At 37.0% G+C, this 20,285-nt stretch overlaps 1 protein-coding gene across 7 annotated transcripts in view; it reads right to left on the bottom strand.

Annotated features, from left to right (window-relative positions):
- Positions 1–11,588: 11,588 nt before the first annotated feature.
- trdn (triadin) overlaps positions 11,589–20,285 on the bottom strand; it is a 30,457-nt gene continuing 21,760 nt past the window's right edge. For 2 of the 7 annotated variants that reach the window (XM_036147173.1, XM_036147170.1), the window contains 14 exons: positions 19,973–20,020; positions 19,826–19,864; positions 19,354–19,404; positions 19,224–19,271; positions 19,097–19,144; positions 18,898–18,975; positions 18,764–18,811; positions 18,577–18,624; positions 18,421–18,465; positions 18,148–18,264; positions 14,957–15,001; positions 14,833–14,859; positions 12,707–12,751; positions 11,589–11,826 (listed from right to left, as the gene is read on the bottom strand). In XM_036147173.1, coding sequence (XP_036003066.1) covers positions 11,675–11,826; positions 12,707–12,751; positions 14,833–14,859; positions 14,957–15,001; positions 18,148–18,264; positions 18,421–18,465; positions 18,577–18,624; positions 18,764–18,811; positions 18,898–18,975; positions 19,097–19,144; positions 19,224–19,271; positions 19,354–19,404; positions 19,826–19,864; positions 19,973–20,020 — 839 coding nt within the window. In that variant the 3' untranslated portion in view covers positions 11,589–11,674. The remainder of the gene's footprint in view (positions 11,827–12,706; positions 12,752–14,832; positions 14,860–14,956; positions 15,002–18,147; positions 18,265–18,420; positions 18,466–18,576; positions 18,625–18,763; positions 18,812–18,897; positions 18,976–19,096; positions 19,145–19,223; positions 19,272–19,353; positions 19,405–19,825; positions 19,865–19,972; positions 20,021–20,285) is intronic. The other 5 variants (XM_036147172.1, XM_036147171.1, XM_036147175.1 and 2 more) reach the window with 5 other exon arrangements.

Raw genomic sequence — 20,285 nt, forward strand, 5'->3', positions numbered from 1 at the left:
ACATGTTTTTATGTACAACTGAACAACAGCCATGATTTTTTTGTGTATATCACTCTCTACTTTTAAACTTAAGATTTTGTCTGCAAGAAAATGAATATTATTGTGCCACTTAAAATGTAATCAGATCCAGAAAACAAATGTGACTCCATCAGAGAGACGCCAATGATCCTCTTCCAGATCCTTTTCCAGATCACAGGGGGGGTCGGACATCCAGGAGGAGGAGATGTAACATAAGCAGGAACACACACTCTCACACAGCCACTGTAGATGCTTCCAGTTGTTGGGATTAAACGTTTACATGAAATAAACATGTATACTGCTTGAATATAGCTCCACTCCGTTAAACTCAGAGCATCCTGCCGCTCCACCGACGGTTTAAAGTGTTCAGGGGAATTTCACAGGTTGTTTCTTGTAAAAGTATTTAACAGATGGATATACAGAACGACACACGTGTGAAGATTTCTTTTTCTGGTGGTGCTTCACCAAGCACTCAGTATTTTTGATGTTCATTTTGTCAGTATTTTATGAAAATTGATAATATTTATTATGAAAATATCAGATGTGGGCTTTTTAAGTGTAAGCAATCTGAAATAAGTTTCATATTTAAGAAATTCAGCATTTTGAATGTTTTTCTGCATTGATGTTTTGTCTTTCCTGTGTTGATCAGAATTTTAAACACATCTGTGCAATGTGGAAAAGTCTGAAAACCACCCATGAAGCCATCCTGGAGGTTCCTTTATCACAAATATCTCCCAAAAAATGTACTCAAATTTGTATTTTTATCCTTATCTTCCAATGCAGTAACAGCGGTCTTTAACAAGCTACACTCACCGTATTTGTTTTTCATAATTACAAAAGCAAGTGTGCCACTCAGTTTATTCTCCCTTGCAAAAAATAAGTTTAAAACGTTTTTACAGTCGCACCTGAAATAGATGCGTAATCGCTATATTGTAGTAGTATAACGGCCACTCTAAGGATCAGAATCTGTTAGGAAATGCTATTCAGGTCTTCATAAACCAGGAAATACCTCCTGGCCTAAAGTTGCCCTGATCCGGAGTCAGAATAATTATTTAAAAGTTTGAACAATAGGAACGACATCTTTTCTGTACAGAAAGGTAAAAGAAAAGTACCCTTTGCTCCTGTTTGCCTAAATGGTTTCTTACAGCTGATTGCACATGCAGAATAGTAATAGAAAGCTATGTTCAAGGCACAACTGGCAGATTAAGGCCTTTTCTTTAATCCCATGGTTGTTTGTTCCCTTTTCTAATGCCACCCTGGGAGATTGCCCACATGGCCCATATAAAAAATTATTACTGTTTACATAAACCTCCATAATGGTCTCTGATGTGGTTTGCAGCCTATTTGGTTTTGAAACTGCAGTTTGTTTTGTATGCACATTAAAGAAAACAGACATGACACTGAAGTTTGACTTACAATAGATGTCCTCGGCTTTCATACACCTGAGCTGAATGACTTATCACTGATTGAATCTTTTTTTTTTCACAAATTAAACCTTTCAGCAGCGATAACACGTTGTATACAGCCTGCTTACTAAACTGCTCCCGTAATGAAATGGGATTCGTTTATCAGTGTTTACGTCGTTTTTCAGCACTCCGGCGCTCTCTTGTGATACAATATTCTGCATTTGTTTTGTATTAATCTTCAGTCTTCTAGGTTTAATTCTCACTGACTTTGAATTGTGTTGATTATGTCTCAGCCAAAGCCACATCTTCCATTCTAAATCTGATGTATTGTCTCTGATTATCAAGTATTTGTGCACTGATGACACTGAATGAACTTTTTCATTTTTTTTTTTTTTTACTGATTGGTAATTTCATAGGGGGGAAAAAATGAATGCATAAATTTGTGTTTACTCACTTATTCCTTTCTCACAGTTTTTTGATTGTAAAGTCGCTGTAGGACGAGTAGGACGACGACACTAAAGCAGAATAGTGACGTTATTGTGGAAAGCCAGTATATTATAGGAGCAGAAACTGTCCAGTTAGCAGGTGTTCTGTCTGTAAATGTCCTCCAAGACAATTTGCTGAAATGTAAAATGATTAAAATAAATATGGACATGCAGAATTTCTCACTCTGTTGTTTTAGATTCTGTTCCTTCTGTTTGTAATACTTTAAAGTATTTAAAAATAAGGATGCAATCATCTTACTCCTTAATTTAACAGTTTTCACACACAAATCATGGGAAGACTTCAGAATATAGGAAGAATTATATAGGACATTTTTTTGACCAATCTGTATAATATGATTGAATTTGACTTTGTAAAGTGCCTTGAGATGACATGCTTCATGAATTGGCGCTATATAAATACAATTGAATTGAATTGAATAGAAAGCTAATTGCTTTCATATGTGAAGTTTTCCTTAATTGGCTCAAAAAGCACAAATTTGCATAAGGCCAAAATCGGAAATGAAAATTTAGGTTAGCCCATAACAGATCAGTAAGTACGGTTGCATAAAAGTTAAACATCACCTAAAAACACACCAACAGAAAACTCCTCGTGTCACTGTCAAAGTCCAGCATGAAGAAAATACCTAAAATATTTATCAAACTGCTAATTTTAGAAATAAAAGATCATATATAACCCAGATGCTGAAATAAAAATCAACCCATTTAAGAATGGGAGACAAAACAAGTTTTACCAGATTATCAGGAATTTTTGCACCAGGTTTTATATGTAAAACCTTAATAAAATGAACTCTATAAAGGGTTTATTCCAAAGGTTACCTGTAGGCAACATTGTATCACTGTGGAACAACCAATATGTACATATTTTAATCTATATAATTTACCAAGGAAACAACTTCATGTTGGTTACTTTAAGGAGCTGAGATGAAGAAGAACGAGGATGAGTTAAAGTATTTTGGCTCAGCAGCTCAGAGCAACAGCGAGTTTGGAAAAGAGGTGAAGAAACGTGTCCAAGCAGGTCGGAGCAGGTGGAGAAAAGTGTCAGGTGTGTTGTGTGATAAAAGAGTCTAAGCAAGAAGGAAAGGAAAGGTGTAGAAGACGGTGGTGTCTGGTTCAGAGAGACAGGAGGCAGAGCTGGAGGTGGCAGAGATGAAGATGTTGAGCTTGACTTGGGGAGTGATGAGGATGGAGAGGATCAGGGTTGAGTTCATCTGAATGACAGATACTGCTAGATGTTCTGGAGATAAAGGGCGAGAGGCCAGACTGAGATGGTTTGGACTTACAGAGGAGGGACAGTGAGCACATCGGTAGAAGGATGCTGAGGCTGGAACTGCTTTTCCTGAAAGTGGTAAAGTTCCCATGTTGATTTTCTTTGACCTTTAATTAATATCAATCCAAGGAACGTGTACACATTTACTCTTTTAGTTCAACTGTTGACTAATTGGAAACGTAAGGAATTCAGTCTACAGGCAAGCTTTTTAATTACATTTTCATATAAGTTAAAGTTTATCAATGCTACAGTGGCCAAAATTAACCTTATTATAGCTTTCTCTTGTCAGTGTGACTGACTACAGCGGCACAAAACGGACTGAAAGCAATCCCAGCTGTTTATGAGGATAACACTGTGAGGGCGGCGCATATATCAGCTAAAGTCGAATCTAACCAAATCTAGACTAAGCATTTCTATCATTTATATCCATTTGTTCCAGATTAACAGCCTGCAGAGGATCCCTGAGAAGGCATTGGAAGCGTTGCCTTTATTTCTGCTCCTCAGTTTGTCCACTTATCTGATCAATGGCTGCTTTCACTGAATGAATTAAATAACCTTTAAATACAAAAAAACATTCAAATCAAGGTTCAAAGGTTTAAATCAACCCCACTGATAAAGTCTGAGTTTTCATAAATTATTTAGATGTTTCCATAACAAAAGGGCATTTTAAACCTAGATTTCTATTAGTACACGTTTTGGCATGTAGATGTAGAACCCAGATCCAAAACAGGGCATTAGCAGGTGTATAGTGGAGATGATATTTATAAAGAAAAGTCCAGAAACAGGATGAAACAGAGCAATGGAGAAGGCATGAGCAACAGAACCAGAATATGGCTGCTAACAGAAGAGTGAGGCCAGGACAGAGAGAAGCAAACTGGGGCTGGGTGCTCGGTGTGTGTGCATCTCACTCCTGCCGGCTGCTTCGCGGGGCCTGGACCCCGTTGCTCTGTCGGTTCCCCGCTGTGGGGGCTGGGCACCCTGGGCCTTGGGTCCCCATGGCTGGATCCACTCCAGCATCGCAGACTGCCAGCAGAGCCCGTGGGCTCGTCCCCACGGCTCCTGGTGGCTTCCGCGTCGTGTTTGTTGGGGGTTTCCTGGGGCTCCTCTCTGCTCTCTCCTGGGATGAGGAAGGCAACTGTGTTGGCCCCTTTTGGGCACCTTTGCTCTGAAGGTCCTTTCAGGCATCTGGGGTTCTGATTCCCCTGATGTCTGCCTCAGTGGTCGGGGGGGGGGGGGGTTCCTTTGGCTTCTCACAACCACTATTGAGCATTTTTCTCATGGATAAACCTTACAAACACATGTTCACTCTCACAAACACCTACAGGTGCTTGGATCCAGATTCACCTCGGTACAGAAAATCCTATTATTATCTTTAACTGTCCCTTTATACTTTCCGTATTAAATAATATTGTCTATTTTTCAGTGATGGTATCAAGGCGTTGGCTGTTTGTTCTACTATTCCTTTTATATCTCTCTTTGCAGGTGTAGAAGCAGACTCTGAGGATGTTATCTTGTTCGCTCCTTTTCCTCTCCTCTATTTTTTTCACCTTTTCTACCTTTTAGCATTTTTTCTCATCTTTTTCTCTTCTAACTTCCTGTTTTATTGTCCACTGAACATGAAATAGTCCCAGCATAAAATCTAAAAAACCCTAATGCGTATATAAATCAAGCGGAGCGCTATGGCAACAGCAGCAATGTTCCACTTGTTTGGTTCTCTTTGGCATAAGGACAGCACTTCTTAATGCCACACTGCCAGACAGGACACAAAAAACTGCTGGGGAGGAGATCAGCGACATGAAAAAAGGTGAGATCGATCCACAGCAGCTGAGCGTTGAAATGCTGAACACAAAACGAATCCAAAGGGGAACCAAAGTAGTAGTAGAAGTTAAAAGCTAAGACTAAACATAAGAGTCAAAACTAATACACAAGCAACACAACCAGAATTAACAAAGCCAAGAGTGAACACATGAAAATCACGATCATGAATCATCCAGACACAGGACCAAAGTGACAGAACAGACACACCAACTGTGGCATTCGTTTGGAAAGTTTTTACACTTCCAGCTTTTTTAATATAATATGTTAAAACTAACCTTGTTTTGTTCACATGTCTAAAATCTCGTCAAAATCAGTTTATAGTTTCTCTTTTGCTACTTTGTATTTTCAGAATCTACCACGTAAAGGTACGTAATCCTGCCACTTTTTCCAACTTCCCTCTCCCTCCACAGCCCAATCATGCTTCATAGGTTTCAGTTCATTGTCACAAACACAACAAATTAAATAATGTTTACATTAACTTCTACCTTCTGCAATAAAAAAAGAAAATTCTCAAGACATTCTCTCATCAGACTTTTGAGGATTTGCCTAAAGAAGGGGAACAGCTTTAGTCACAACTGAGAGTTTATTAACTAAATATAACCTTTTTGCTGACACAGCGCCCATTCTGCTCAATCACAGACCGTTTTAAATCCAAACTTTGAAGTTTTTATTCAGGAAGGCTTTTAATACTCAGTAGCATTTTATTCCAGATTTATTCTTTTGTCTCTGTTTTATCTGTTTTTACTTTATTTTAATGTAAAACACTTTAGCTGTCAGGTTGGCTGTTGGACAGGGTTATATAAATGAATATTAGAATTTAAAAAATAAATGTCTTTCCTTGACAGAAATACATGCAAAATCCGTTTGGCAGTGGTGTCTGTTGAACAAATCATTCACGTCAATTTAAAGGTGGAGACGATTCTCATGAGAACAAATTTACATCCATTCAGATGTTTGATAGAAACAATGATACATGAATAACTTCAAACATTTATTCAAGTTACAACACAAAAACCCAGTTGTAGTGAATGTTTCAACACTTTACAAAGCAATCTCTGACATTTTCCCACTGACATTTTAGAGAACTCAAACGTTTCTCCAGTCATCTAATTGGCTGGAGAAATGGTTCTGGATCAGGCAGTTCTGCTTTATATTACATAAAACTGAGAGATAAACGCAGTTTTTATGTAGCACTGTTTAAACAACTGGCTTCTTCTAAAAACTCTGCTGTCAGTGTTGTGATGCTGCTTCAACAAGCACTACCAGCTTTTGTTTGTTGCGTCTGAAGGCTTTGTGCGTTTTGCTCTTGTTTTGGTTTTTACATCCAAAAGTCAGCGTAACACATGTGTGCACCATAGCCCCGTCAAATGGAGCAAAAAGGGTACTGGGTTAGTATTTTTCAGAGGACATTGTCATGCATAAAACATAAAAAATAACAAAATAAACAAGAGTTTATTCTAGAAAGAAAAAAACCTTACCATTCGTGACAATAATTTCACTATTGTTTTATCGCTGCAAATACAGAACGAATGGTTACTGGCTTTAAAGCTGAATTATTTTTAAACTAACAACTGAGGCTTCGTTGCTTTTTAAAAAATGTTGAAAAAAGCAGAAGCATACAAGCATAGTTTAAATGTATTTTGTTAAAAACTTGTAAAAGAAAGTGTTTTAAATGTTAACTATTCAAAAGCTAAAAAAAAAGATCCTAACTTATATACAATAAAAATCTGTAAAACTGTTTTTCTAATCTCAATGTGACCAACTTTTTGTTTCTGTTGCTTAAATGTTAAAGGTCCACCTTCTTGTGTTGAGAAAAAAAACCTTTAGTAACTCAAAGGCCTCTCACCTTCCAAGTGAAATCTTGTATTTGATGGGTGATGTATTTAAAAAAAAAAATTAAGTACAAATGAAATGCAGAACATTAATTGTGTCGGATAGCAACCAAAGCGGTGAACATAAACGACAAATGTACTAAAAACAACAAAGTTCTCAAACAAAGAAGGCCTCAAACACAAATCGTTTTTTTTAATAAAACATGCATATTTTCTATGTCTTTTAAGCCTTCTAATGACAAACAGGATGCGTATTTAAAGAAAAATACACTCCAATATTCCTTATTTACACAGCCAGTTCCTCAAAAGCAAAAAAAAAAAAACACTTTGGTGAAGTAGCAGTAAGATGGATATGTAGTGATATGTGAAATTTGTGGGTTTGATGCTAGCTTGCTCCTGCCACATGTCCAATGGCCCCTGGGCAAGGCACTTACCCAAGTTGCCTACTGTGCTGCGTCTTGGTGCATAAATGTGTGCGTTTTTGTGAGTGTGACTACTGTAAAGCGATCTGAGCGGTCAGTAGGACTAAAATCGTGCGACATAAATTCAGTCAATTTACCATTTCAACTAGGATCCAATTTCTGTTATTATTAAATATGTCATTAGAGTTCTGAACCCATACAAATGATCTGGATCTGATTTCCTTCAACACACTCCTGAAATGTGCAGTAGGTAAGAGTGGAAGTTAAGCAGATCGCTCACCTTTAATTTCAACCCGTTTACTTGGTCAAATGGTCAGAAGCAGCACCAAAGTTAGTGACAGCAATAAAACATATCTTCTATAAATTAAAATGGAATACATATTTATGACATTTCACGGCTAAACACCATTTTGCACTACTTTGATTCTGCACACAGTCTAAAAAAATCCCAACAAACAGATTTTTTCTACTCAGAGGATTAAGTAAAGTTAAGTAATCAGTAAAAATGTCCCAATTTCGGTGCAGCTGTGGTTTACAGAAAAACTAACATAATGAAATGAAGGGATGAAGGAATAAAATAAACAAAAATGTCAAGGCAAAGCCGTGTCATAAAATGTAACAACGTGCCTTTTTAAAAGAGCATGCATTAAAAAGGCTGGACACCTTTTTTTTTTTTTAACAAAACATGAATTCAAGCTTCAACAACATTTTCCTCCTCAGGAAGACATGAAAATATTCTGAAACACAACGTCAGATTAAACTGATTCTGTTTGTTTCTTTTATAATATCACCGTCTGTCCTAACTGACATTAAATCTACAGTATTCATCAAATAAAAAAATAGCAACATTCCTGTAGCTGTACAATGTAAATACCGTGCGATCATACAGTGTAGTCGACACAGAAGCGTAAGCTGCAACCAAGTCAACATTTACAACAAACTGAAAGTTTACACCTGATTTACAGGTGTGGTTTAAGTCCACTCCAACAACGTGTTCACATGTTGTCAGATCCCATTTAGCTATGGTAGCATTTGTCTATTCATGCTTCATTTATCAGTCCTTTAAGCGAACAGAAGCCAGAGTTGCTTTGAACACAGAAACCTGAGGGTTAAATGCGTCAAAACCCACCATAACAAACTGAGAGACATAAAATCTAACCTTTCTCACCTTGTTTGTTTAGCAGGGTCCACGGCACTTTCAGAGTACGATGAAATTTGCTTAAATTGTTCATCAGCAGCAACCTGGTGATTCAGATTGATAATGTGTAGCATTTTCCTGCTTCCATCAAATCCGGTTGAGGAAAGGAGGGAAATGCAGCAGAACTCTCCAAGCTGATTGGACGAAGCAACCTAGTGCCCGCCTACCAAAGGTTGGTTTTAGCCAATCATGGTATCAATTGAAAACGTAAACAGCAGGCGCCATGAGAAACCACAACAAGGTAAGCTAGTCAAGGCACTTCTTGCTGTTTTACGATCAAAGATGAAATCCTGGATTCTTTAAAAACATGTGACAGCAGCAGCTACGCCTGCATCCTCCTGTGCTGCCATGTTTGTTTTGGTTCGGCTGTGGGCTCAACCGCTCCTGCTTTAATCACAGCGGTATGTCCCGCCTTAAATCATAATACTGCAACGTGATTGGCCCGCACCGTTTTTGGTTCGGACACAAACGGTTGAAGCTGGAGCGGTACAAGATGGATTCTCCTGTGTTTGTGAACTCACAAATATCACGAGAATTCATCTTGCAGGCAAGGCAGCAGAGGTTAGAGCTGGTCATTACTTCCCAAGTCACAAGTATGAACTTTTTTATAGTCGAGTCACTAGTCCAGACTAACAACACCGTAAGTCCAAGTCCTGTAGCTTACTTTTCAAGTTAATAACAATTCATAATGAGCTCAACTAAAGACGCTCAAGTCCCAAGTCATTGGCGTTCAAGTCAAAGCCAAATCACCAGACTCTTCTAATTCAACAAGGTCAAATGTCATGTCATCAACCCTGTGGTTCGAGTCTGACTCAAGTTATCAAGCCAAATTCCACTCCTCTGGTGATAAGTAGTCTCAGAATTGACACATTTGAGCTGTTTTGGTAAAATTTTGTTATAGAAAAATTCTCATTGCCGATGAATTTCAGAGACACTGCTTGAATCAGGGCTCAGGTTTCCCTGCCGTCTTCCTCTATGACAGTCTCATAGCTGAAATCTCAGGTGAAATAAATTGTCCACTTTTATAAGGTTTAAGAGATTTTACTTATTTTCTTCACTTAGTGTCTGATTTCAGTAGCAGTGGTTATGTATTGGATCCACTAGCACATGAGTAAACATGGCTTAGCTGCTCTTCGGTCCAACATGCCAAATTAAAAAGTCTTTTGGATGCTCGGTGTGCAATATTTGGTAGAATTACAGCGGTATGAGCACCTCGAACTATTTTTCTTTTCTCTTATCTTAAAGATTAAACTTTATTTCAAAATGATTTCATGACCATCATCTGCATAGAACCATCAGGGCTAAACTGGATGAATCTTCAAGTGAACCGTGGGGGAGTACAGCTGTTGTTTGTTTCAATCTCCCTTTTGGCACCTTTACAGTAACATAGACGTTGTATTCAATAAGACAATAAAAGGAAAGTTCTCGCAGTCATAAAAGGCGAACCCGTAGCTGGATCGCATCACCAGAACCAGGAAGGATCAAGCTACAGGAAACCTTGACAACTTATCAGGCTGATAAGAAAAACTACATTCGTTCACTGCAGCAGACGTCACAGCATGGCGTGAGTTGGTCGCGTCAAACTTGTCCTGCGCAGTTTCCTGTCTCCAGACGTTAAAACACCTGCAACTGCACCTCCGTAAGGTGTGGCCCTCCAAAGGTGCCACGTTTGAATCAAAAGAATTATGAATTAAAATGTAATCTAAATGTGCCAAAATCAGTATCAAATAAACCATTTTTAACAAATGATCACACATGTTTTAAGTATAGAATATTAATGACACATATAGTCGTTTTACAACTGCATATTTCTAATGTTGCAAACTCATTTTATTATTTTCATGGCACTCTACAGCAAATTATCCATGAATAAATAATGATGTCATTTTGAATAATTGCAACACGTAATGCATTTACATTTGTTTGTTATAAATTTCATAATTTAATTATGTAAGTATGAATTTAATAATTTAGAGGCATAATTAACTCATGCATAAATGTACTACTCTATTTCTAATTTCACATGCATAAATCACATACACACACACATATATATATAGATGTATATATATATATATGTGTGTGTGTGTGTGTGTGTGTGTGTGTGTGTGTGTGTGTGTGTGTGTGTGTATATATATATATATATATATATATATATATATATATATATACACTATGTATACAGAAAACTATTTATCAAGTTTTTTTATTATTAATATTCATTTGTGACTTTGCCACTCAATATTACATAGTTAACCACAGATCTCCACAACAACACAGATTTAGTTAAGACGTGCCAACCAGCTGGCTCTAGAGTTATAATATGTCATGAGTATTAACTAACAGATCAATCTTTATAATATTTTCTAGTCACTTTACACATACAACCGTTTTTGTCAGGATTTTTGTTGTGCAGTAATGAGCATTGCTTACATTTTTTTTTCTATTGTACATAGTAATTTTTTAAAAGGTCATGTTTGCCTTTTTGTAAAAGCACATTGTTTGTCAAGAAACTAAGCAACAATTAGCTGCAGGTGTTACATGGCATAAAAAAGAAGAAATTTTCTTTTTTTAAGGAGTGAAACTGTTATTTAAATATGTTCTGTGAGAAGGTTAAACCAGGATAACTATTCTGTGAGGGCGAGCGTGTCGGAGTTCATCAGCATGCGGCAGGATTTTACTGCTGGATGTTTGGAGACAGGAATACTGCTGGATAAAAGTGGGAGCTCCTGGCTTTGGATTCCTCACCCGTTGCATGCTATTCTCTTGCACCCGCAGGTAAGCGGCAGAAATGAAAATGGACAGTGCAGGACGTCACTGTGGAAATTTGAAATAATATAAAAAGTTGTGGTGACAGATAAAGTTCAAAACTGGCAGCTTTTTAATTTTATACTTCAAAAATCTGATTTTGCACGAAAAAGAACTGTATTTGGATGTGCATGAATTATCCCCTCATAGCAACGTAGTAAAAAATTGCATGTAATAAATGTTTGACAGTTGAAGATGTTGGGTGCAAAAGACTGAGAAGCAAAAGGTGGTGAGAGAAGGACCCCCAACAGCTCAACCACTAACTAAATCAATAGGCTGAGGATAAAATAGACTTGCCCACTTTTTTTGTCTGTGTCCGGTATCACAAGCAGAGGATGTCACAGAATTAAAGATCTGTCTCTGCTGGCTTAGGAGACACGGCTAGCTGTGGGAGCCGGCTCACTGCCCCGCTGCTCTGGCTGCTCTCTGCTGCTCCAGCATCGACCGTACGGCAGGAGACAACATGGCGGGGGACACGGCCGGGGTGAAAGGTCGCAGAGGATAGTGTGCATGCTTTCCTGGGAAATAGATGCACTGGAAGTATTTCTGGCCTGGAAAGAAAAGAATTAGAGATGTTGTCTGAGTTAAAGACAAAAAATTTTTTTTTTTCATCAGTGGCGGTTTAAGGATGAACGGGGCCCTGGATGAGCCACCCAACGTGAACAAAGGAATAAAAAGCCTTTCCCTCATGATAATCATAAATATTATATATCATATCATCATATCATCATAAGTATTTATTTTTATATTAGGTTCGGCTTTTTTTTAGAAATTTTCTCAATCTTTGAGGAAATTAAGAAGCACATGTTTTCATGTAGAGAAATCTCAGAATTTTTTTCAACAGAAACTCGTAATCACATTGAGTCCAGGTCTGGCGAGTCCATCCACCGTGTTTTTCATGCTTGTTTCTTTCTAATGTGGTTAATGTGCTGAATGTGCTAATGTCATCTTTTGTCAAATACAAAAAATATGTTTCAGAAATTTCAAATTGTACCTGGAATAATCTCTTGTTTGTGTGTAACTGTCCAAGTGTGGTGTGATCAGTCGAAATATAAAACATTTTTATCAGCATGTGGTCAAATACAGTTTGGTTTGAATCTTTGAAATAGCCCTTTAATTTAACACCGACTCAGCAACTGCAAATCTGACAACAAATTCAGCGACGTCAGTCACCTGAGCAATATTGCCCAGATAAAAAACACCACTGATTGTCATATTCAGGGTAAAAGAAAAAATCTAAACAAATTGACTTATGGAGCTATAATCTGTGAAAAGTATAATCTATTTCCAAAATTAATCACTGAAATGCAGTAGATTTAATATCACGAAGAGATGTAGGGAGATAACGCAAATATTATTTATGCAAATATTACCAGAAGGACTGCCATCGACCTTTAAACTGTAATCAAATGACATTTCTGCAGCTCTTACTTGGTTTCTTTTCTTCTGTCTTCTCTGTAATGTCGTCTTCAGTCTCTGCAAGAAGTCAAATATAACAAACAGAGATTAAAGAGTTATATGTTCATCTGTGAGAGAGAAGAAAAGAAAAATAGCTGCTGGCTAAACGCTTGGTAGCAAGGAAAAGAGAAAAGGGGGATTTAAAAAAAAGAAAATTAAGACAACAGTAAGGATAGAAAGCTAACTGACCCAATTGCTAGATTTATTTTAAATATCTAACAGAACTAATTTTTATTTGCTACTAAGTTGTTTTTTTATTCGATCATAAAGAAAAACTGTTTTCATGCCAAATTCTTTTAACTTTTGTTAACTTTATTACTTTATTAGTTCTTGAAGGTTTCTGAACCCAGACTGTTTGATACCTGGGTCGGTTTACTGAGATAAAGTAGTTTAGTGTTTGAACCCTGTTGATTATATAGAGGCCATGACCTAATATGGGAAATGTAAGACGTAAAACCCCACACCAATGTGTAAACATATCTTCAGTTGTATCAAAACCAAAAATATAATGTGAATACATGGATTTAAACATCATTCAAATGTGTTATCAATAAGTTCATCAAGTTTGAGTTATTGGAAAAAACTTCTATCATGGTCAGCTTTAATAGAAAGTCCTGACTGATACTTTCATCATGCATTTCCACACTATTAAAGTACTTTTTGGTTGAGTGTTTGAAGTACTTTAACACAAAATCTGCTCTGATTCTGGTTTGTCGTATTTCATCAGCCAAAAATCAGACAGATGTAGAAAAGAGGAGGTGGTCTGTCAGAAATGAGGAAAGTGTGGGGACACTCGGGGCAGTGCTGATAATCCACTGACTGACTCATTATGAACAGCAGGCTAATACCCCACATTAATGACTTCTGCTTTATAGGTTTAATCTGGCCAGTTATTGATGCCATAAAACATTAATCTCTTCAAATAATGCCAGACATTTAAAGACGTGGATAATCTCATCTCAATTAGATCATCTCATTAAATTCTTTTAATGTGCTGTCATCGGCTTTATCGTCTCCTCATACTGATTCAGTCAGTGGAAATATGGTGAAAACAGATTTTATACCTCAGACCAAACAGGAAGGAGCGTCTTCCTCATTCGCTATTAACAAAGCATATAAAAAAATATAATTACTGTCCAAAAAAAACTAACTCCCACACTTATGTATTAGTCCTCTACTTTAGGTAAACGTTAGAAGCACAAAACTGGACAAAGGTATAGATGTTGGTCCTCATAATACCCATTATTGTGGTTTTCCTTTCTCTGTTCAGACGAGACAGCTGATCAAAGGATTATAAACTTTTTTATCTTATGTTTTAGTTGATTTTTTTTCTCTTCATAGAAGGTACACCTGGTCTGGCGTTCGGTTAGCTGTAACATCATCCAGGGGAGGCAGATTATCCTCTATTACCATCTAACATAGAAAGTACTCCTGGGTCAATGTGAGCTTCTGAGCTTTCTGTGTCTCTGCTCTGTCTTCTCTAAGCCCCAGTGGGTGGAGGCAGATGAGCGTTCACACTGAGCCTGGTTCTGGTTCTGCTGGAGGTTCTCCTCCCTGTTAAAGGGGAGTTTTCCTCTCCACTGTCGCTTCATGCATGCTCAGTATGAGGGATTGCTGCAAAGCCATCAACAATGCAGACGACTGTCCACTGTGGCTCTACGCTCTTTCAGGAGGAGTGAATGCTGCTTGGAGAGACTTGATGCAACCTGCTGGGTTTCCTTAGAGAGGAAACTTTTTGACCAACCTGGAGGATTTGAGTCAGTCAGTGAGCAGCAATTTTTGTAAATGTCAAAAAAAGTGTAAAAAGTTCAGTTTAAATGCTTTTTGCACCATAAAAATCTAAAAAAAAAAAAAAAAAAAAAGACATTCTGACGCTGATCATCAGTTCATTTCACCAACAAACTTTTCCTCCTAAATCCCATGGAAGCAGCAAAGGTTTATTTCTTAACAGGATTTTTTTTCCTTTAATTGTTTGTTGATGAAAGTTTGCAGTATATCAAGTTCAGCTTGGTCATGAGGGATTTTATTGTTGTTATTAAACTGATTTCAGTCTTTCTGATGAACCAAATCCTGGTTAAAGAACTGAGAGTCATACTTACGTGTTTTTGGTGGTTGTTTCCCTTTGTCTGGAGTTTGAGGAGTTAGAAAAATAACTGGAATCAGTTTAAGGTCAGGGTTCCTGGGGAACATCTGTTTATTTTTATTTATTTATTGACTCCATACCTTGAGCTTCTTTAACAGGTTTTTTTTCAGCCTTTGTAGCTTTTCCTGAAAGAGAAGAGAGACATTTCACAGATACATTACCATGATTTCACTCAACCGCGGCGTAACACAGCAGAGCGCAGCTCCAATTAGAGTTTTATCTGAGAGAAAATAACTTTAATCACATAATCCGGATTTCTTTCAGGAGCCACGTTTTCTCTGACAAATCAAGCTAAACACACAAATTGCCTACAATTTGGTTAGCAATTTAAAATGTGAATAATAATAATAATAATAATAATAATAATAATAATAATAATAATAATAATAATAATAATAATAATAATAATAATAATAATAATAATAATAATAATAGCTGGAGATGCCTCTTCTCCTCTTAGTTGCACATCGTTTTGTAATTTGCACAACATGAATCTGAGTGGGAATTATCCCGTAATCTTTTCACAGCTATTCCTTTGACCATTTCCTCTGACTCCCACACATTCTGGCCTAAATTGCCCCCTTTTCCATTTTATTTCCATTTCATATGTTAATAAGCATGTTGACATTATTGAACTCCCCTTGCTTCAAATCTCCTCTCGGCAATGTTTTAGGACGCAGTTGTTGTGCATAGAGTGGGGTCAAAGTCAGTGTTGAACTTCAGCCTGCCCACTGCAATGTTAAAACTAAAATACTGTGCATTATACAAAACAGGTTTAAGAGCCGTTTCAAATAAAACTAAAGCACAAAATCCAAACTGGATGCCCCAGTTGGCCTTTTACAGCATTTACAGTAAATTTGTCTGGGTCACATTCACTCAAATTGAGTGAAATTTATTCACAAACAGATTACATTTGGTCCCTCTGGGAGAAGAATTGCTCAATTTGAGTAAATTTTACTGTGTGAAGTTCAGATTTGGTTTTAGTTGTACAGTTTTATGATGATTAAATTTGGCAATCTGTTGATTTTAATTACTCTGCTATTGGCATCATAATAAACTAAACCAACTATTTCAGAGTGTCAGTATTTATTAAACAAGAAAACAAGACATAAACAGGAAAATATGATGTGTTTTTTCTAAAATAGGCCCCAAACAATAAGCTTCAGGCGCCTCTTTCTGGGCAGAAGACAGATTTGAGCCTCTGGACTTCTCTCCAGACTTTGTTCAGCTCTCCGTCCTGCAGCTCTCCTGATTGTCATCCAGTTCTTCTCATAATAAACCTCTTAAAACGCAATACCTGCCCATGTCACATAACAGCCTGCTAAAAACTATCTGCAGCTGCTGTCTAAATTTAAACTCAGCTCAGTACGATCGGCTGCATGAGAACTTATCATTGCAGAGTTTTAAAGTCCTTTAAGCCAGGATGGATTTTTTTTTTTTATCTAAAGGTAATTCTGTATCTTTTTGTTATTTCTTGTCTTCAGTTTGCATCCACAATTCAAAGTGGATGCCAATAAAGTAAAAAAAAAAGCTGCTATCCAAGTACACCTGACCAACCAATCATCAGCAAGTGTGAGCGTCTTTAGAAAAGCAGGAGATTTGACAGTTTGCTGGTCTGCAGTAGACGTAATGCAGGTTTATTAAGGTTTATTAGCACCATGCCAGGAAGGAAAGGGCACTGCAATGACCTGACAGAAGAAACTGCTGCAGCTCGCCAAAGTGGGAAAGATTATAAGATCAAGCATTGTGCAATAGGAAAGATTACTTACAAAGGGAAAACCTTTGTAAGCTCGCTGTTGAGGGAATCACATGCAGATAAGGCAACGCTCAGATAAAATGTATGTAAAAGCTTTTTCTCTCTAAGAAAAATATATTAAGGTATAAGTTATGTTTGCAAAGTTGCCTCTGAATGAACAACAAGGCTTCTGAAATGATGTCCTTTGGACAGATGAGAGCAAAGCACAGATGTTTGGTAGATGTAGCAGAAAATCCAATCAAGTGCATCAGGGCAGGAACCTCATTCAACCTGAATGAGGTTCCTGCTAGGAGTGACTGATGCTAAAGATGGTTCTGTAAACTGTTACAATTAAGCTTTGAACCTTAGTGATAAAGTTTGTTACAGTTAAACTAAAAAAGTCTAGTCAAGGATTTACTCTGGTTATGCTGATGACAATGAAACAAAACAAGTTGGACAAAACTACTTTAGATTACAATCTCCTAAGGATTTAATCAGTTTATTTATTATTATGAATAGAAACAATTAAGTGCTGTGATTTTATGCTTTCTGTATGTTTGTTACTGTATGAACAGAAACAATTAAAGTAACAATAAGTGAGATATTTTCTGTAAAATCAACCTAAATCATTCTCATTTGTCACCTCAGATGGAAGTAATATTCCCTATAAACAATCAGTCCTCTCCATCAACAATTAGTCACGTTTTTCTCCTTTCAAACCTAGAGGTACGGTCCAGAACTACTTTGGTGCAATGTGTAGCCTGTATCTACTTCCTGGTTCCTCAGCGAATCACATAAGAGTTCCCAGGGTTCCCAACACAGAGCGCAGCATTTGGTATTTTATTTTGGCAAAAGAGCAGCAGCCTGCTAACATGGAAGCCAGTAAGAGAAGCGGACCAGAACTAGAACAGAATAAAACATTATAGACTTGTCCTGTGGAAGTAAAAATTCAGTGCAACAACGGACTGCTGGGTAAATGGCGAGTGTCTGTGAAATGCATCGTGTATGTGCTGTTCCAATTTTAACCACTAGGTGTAAGAATTACTTATTGTTTCTTTAAGCTTTGAATGTTAGAGAAGAAGCTTGTTAAAGTGAAACTAAAGAAGTCTAGTCAAGAATTTTCTTCGCGTATTCCTTTGCTAACGTAATGCTTTCTTTTCCTTTGTAATATTTCCCTGTCATTTTTTTCTGTTTAGCACTTTGAACAATCTTACCACTGAAAAGTGTTATATAAATAAACTTGTCTTGCCTTGTTACATTTTTCTCATTTGGTTTCATCTTTGTTTAATAAATAATGCCAATGTATGATCTGTAATGTGGTTTTGCACAGTTGAAGTTGGATGTGTGACATGTTAGAACTTTGCAAAGATAAGATTACGTTTATGTCTTAGTGTGTAAAACCCTAGAAGTGAAAGAGGAATCACATCCAGAGATGTAAAACAATGGCTGGTTATTAATAGAACCACTAAGCGCAGTGTTAATTATCATTACTAGTTAATACAGATCTCTATAAGATTGAAACGCGTCTGAATTTACCTGCTTTAAAGGAAACTCTGACGGGTCTCGTCTGCTCAGCTCGAGACGTCTCATTTGTCCTCCTGTCAGCTTCCAGTCTGGTTCTCAGTCTCAGCGGCTGTGGACGTGGTTCTGGATCTGTTTAACACCAAAACGTCCCACCAGTCTATACCACACTTTATCATCTGCATAAACCTGACTGAAAAAGTTTTAAATTGAGCCAGCAAACTGACTAAACTCAATTATTTAAGAAGCCATCAACCGCACAGAGCTCACGCGTCATCAGAAATGTACCTTTCTTATCTGTGGACGCTCTGACTTTGCTCTTGACAGCTGACGCTCCGGAGGGGAACAAAAACAATTAGTTTCTAATCAACAATCATCTCTTGTCACTGAAATGAATTATGAGCGACTTCATGCATATTAATTGGTGCCAGTGCGTGTTGTTACCTGTCCTTTTAGACACTGGTTTCCTCCTCTGTTGTACAGCTGCAGGCTCTGACATAATGAGAAAATTGTTGGGAATCGCTTTCATAAAACACGTGTTTTTCTCTCATCCCTGACAATTTCTTTAGGCTGCATCTTAATTCATCTAGTCGTGAGAAATCAGACAAAACCAGACTTGGTCACAGGTTACCTTTTCTTGAAACTGGAGCAGATTTGGCTTTCTCTTGTGCATGCCTCCCTATCGAGAACAAGAAAAATTAAATAAGAATAAAAACATTTTTAAAAAAGTATACATCCAATAAATCTGGTTAATTTTTTATTAACCTTTTTTAGCTTCAGCTGGAAGTTTTGATTTCCCTTTTGCAGGCTTCTCTGTTGAAAATGATAAAATTTGGAGGAAAACTGCATATTTTTAATGCACTCTGCTACTTTGGTTAATGTTACATTCACAATTTTTTTAAAGGAAAGAAAAGCATTCATCTAAAAGCATGCATTCTGCTAATTTGTTAAGTATTGTGTTTACCTTTTTTAGCTTCAGCTGGAAGTTTCGATTTTTCTTTTGCAGGCCTTTCTGCAGAAATTAATGATACAGTATGAAAGAACTGCATATTTTTAATGTGCACTTTAAATTGGTTTATTATTACATTTACCTTTTTTAGCTTCAGCTGGAAGTTTGGATCTGTCCTTTGCAAGCTTCTCTGCAGATAAAATGGTCAAATTTGAAACAAGCAACATCTTTAAAGGTATGCAGCCCCTTAATTGGATTAATGTACACCTCACCTTTCTTAGCTTCAGCCGGAAGTTTGGTTTTCTCTTTTTTTGCAGCTACATCTGAAGGCACAAACATTTGCACGGTTTACTTTGACAAACTGACACCAGAAGGAACGAGGCTCATCCAATTGGATTTTAAGACTAATTAACGTGTTAGTTAATTTCTTTATAATCTATTTCATAGCTTTCATCGTATATTTATTTCAAAGCATCGTTGGATTATTTCTCGGCCATGAAGACAACACAATAACCGAAGCCAAGCTGGAAATGCCTCTCTTCGTTTCGGCTTCTTTCGCTGCAGGCTCTGAGGGAATAATTGCAGTAAAATGACCATGGAAGGTTCATTTTGCCTAATGACTGCATTCAGAGCGTTTTGCATCACTCCATATTACAGTTATTACATAATGCGACTGCAGTTTCTTCAGGAGACATCCCGGAGAGCCGGTGAGTTAAAGCAACCTGTCAGAAGATGAACCGGTACCTTTTGCTGAGTCAGCAGCCTTGTTTTTTTTCTTTGCAGCTAAAAAAAAAAAAAAAACACAAGACAAAAGTAAATAATTAGTCTGTGGCTGTATGTAGCATTAAAAATGTTTATGTTTGCAAATTTAACTCATTAAATTGATTGCACCTTTCTTCACTGAGGCGGCCTTTGATTCTTCCAAAACTCTCTCTGGTTCTTAAAAGAGAACAAATAACAGAGTTTTATTCGTCATTCAATAATGTTTTAAAAATGCTAAATACTCTGAGCTCTTTAGAAATATGATAAAAGAAATTAAGTTTAAGTTTGGAACTGTATTGTCTTGCTATTTGGTATGTTTGTTTAGGTTTTTTTTTAGACATATTATGTTATGTATAAAATAATGCAAAATAATGCATAAAGGTATTTCAATTGTTTTTAAAATTAAATCAAATCAAATTAAAACCCCTAAATTACCTTAATC

The sequence above is a fragment of the Fundulus heteroclitus genome, chromosome 15, assembly GCF_011125445.2.
Source record: "Fundulus heteroclitus isolate FHET01 chromosome 15, MU-UCD_Fhet_4.1, whole genome shotgun sequence".
NCBI classification, from domain to species: domain Eukaryota; kingdom Metazoa; phylum Chordata; class Actinopteri; order Cyprinodontiformes; family Fundulidae; genus Fundulus; species Fundulus heteroclitus.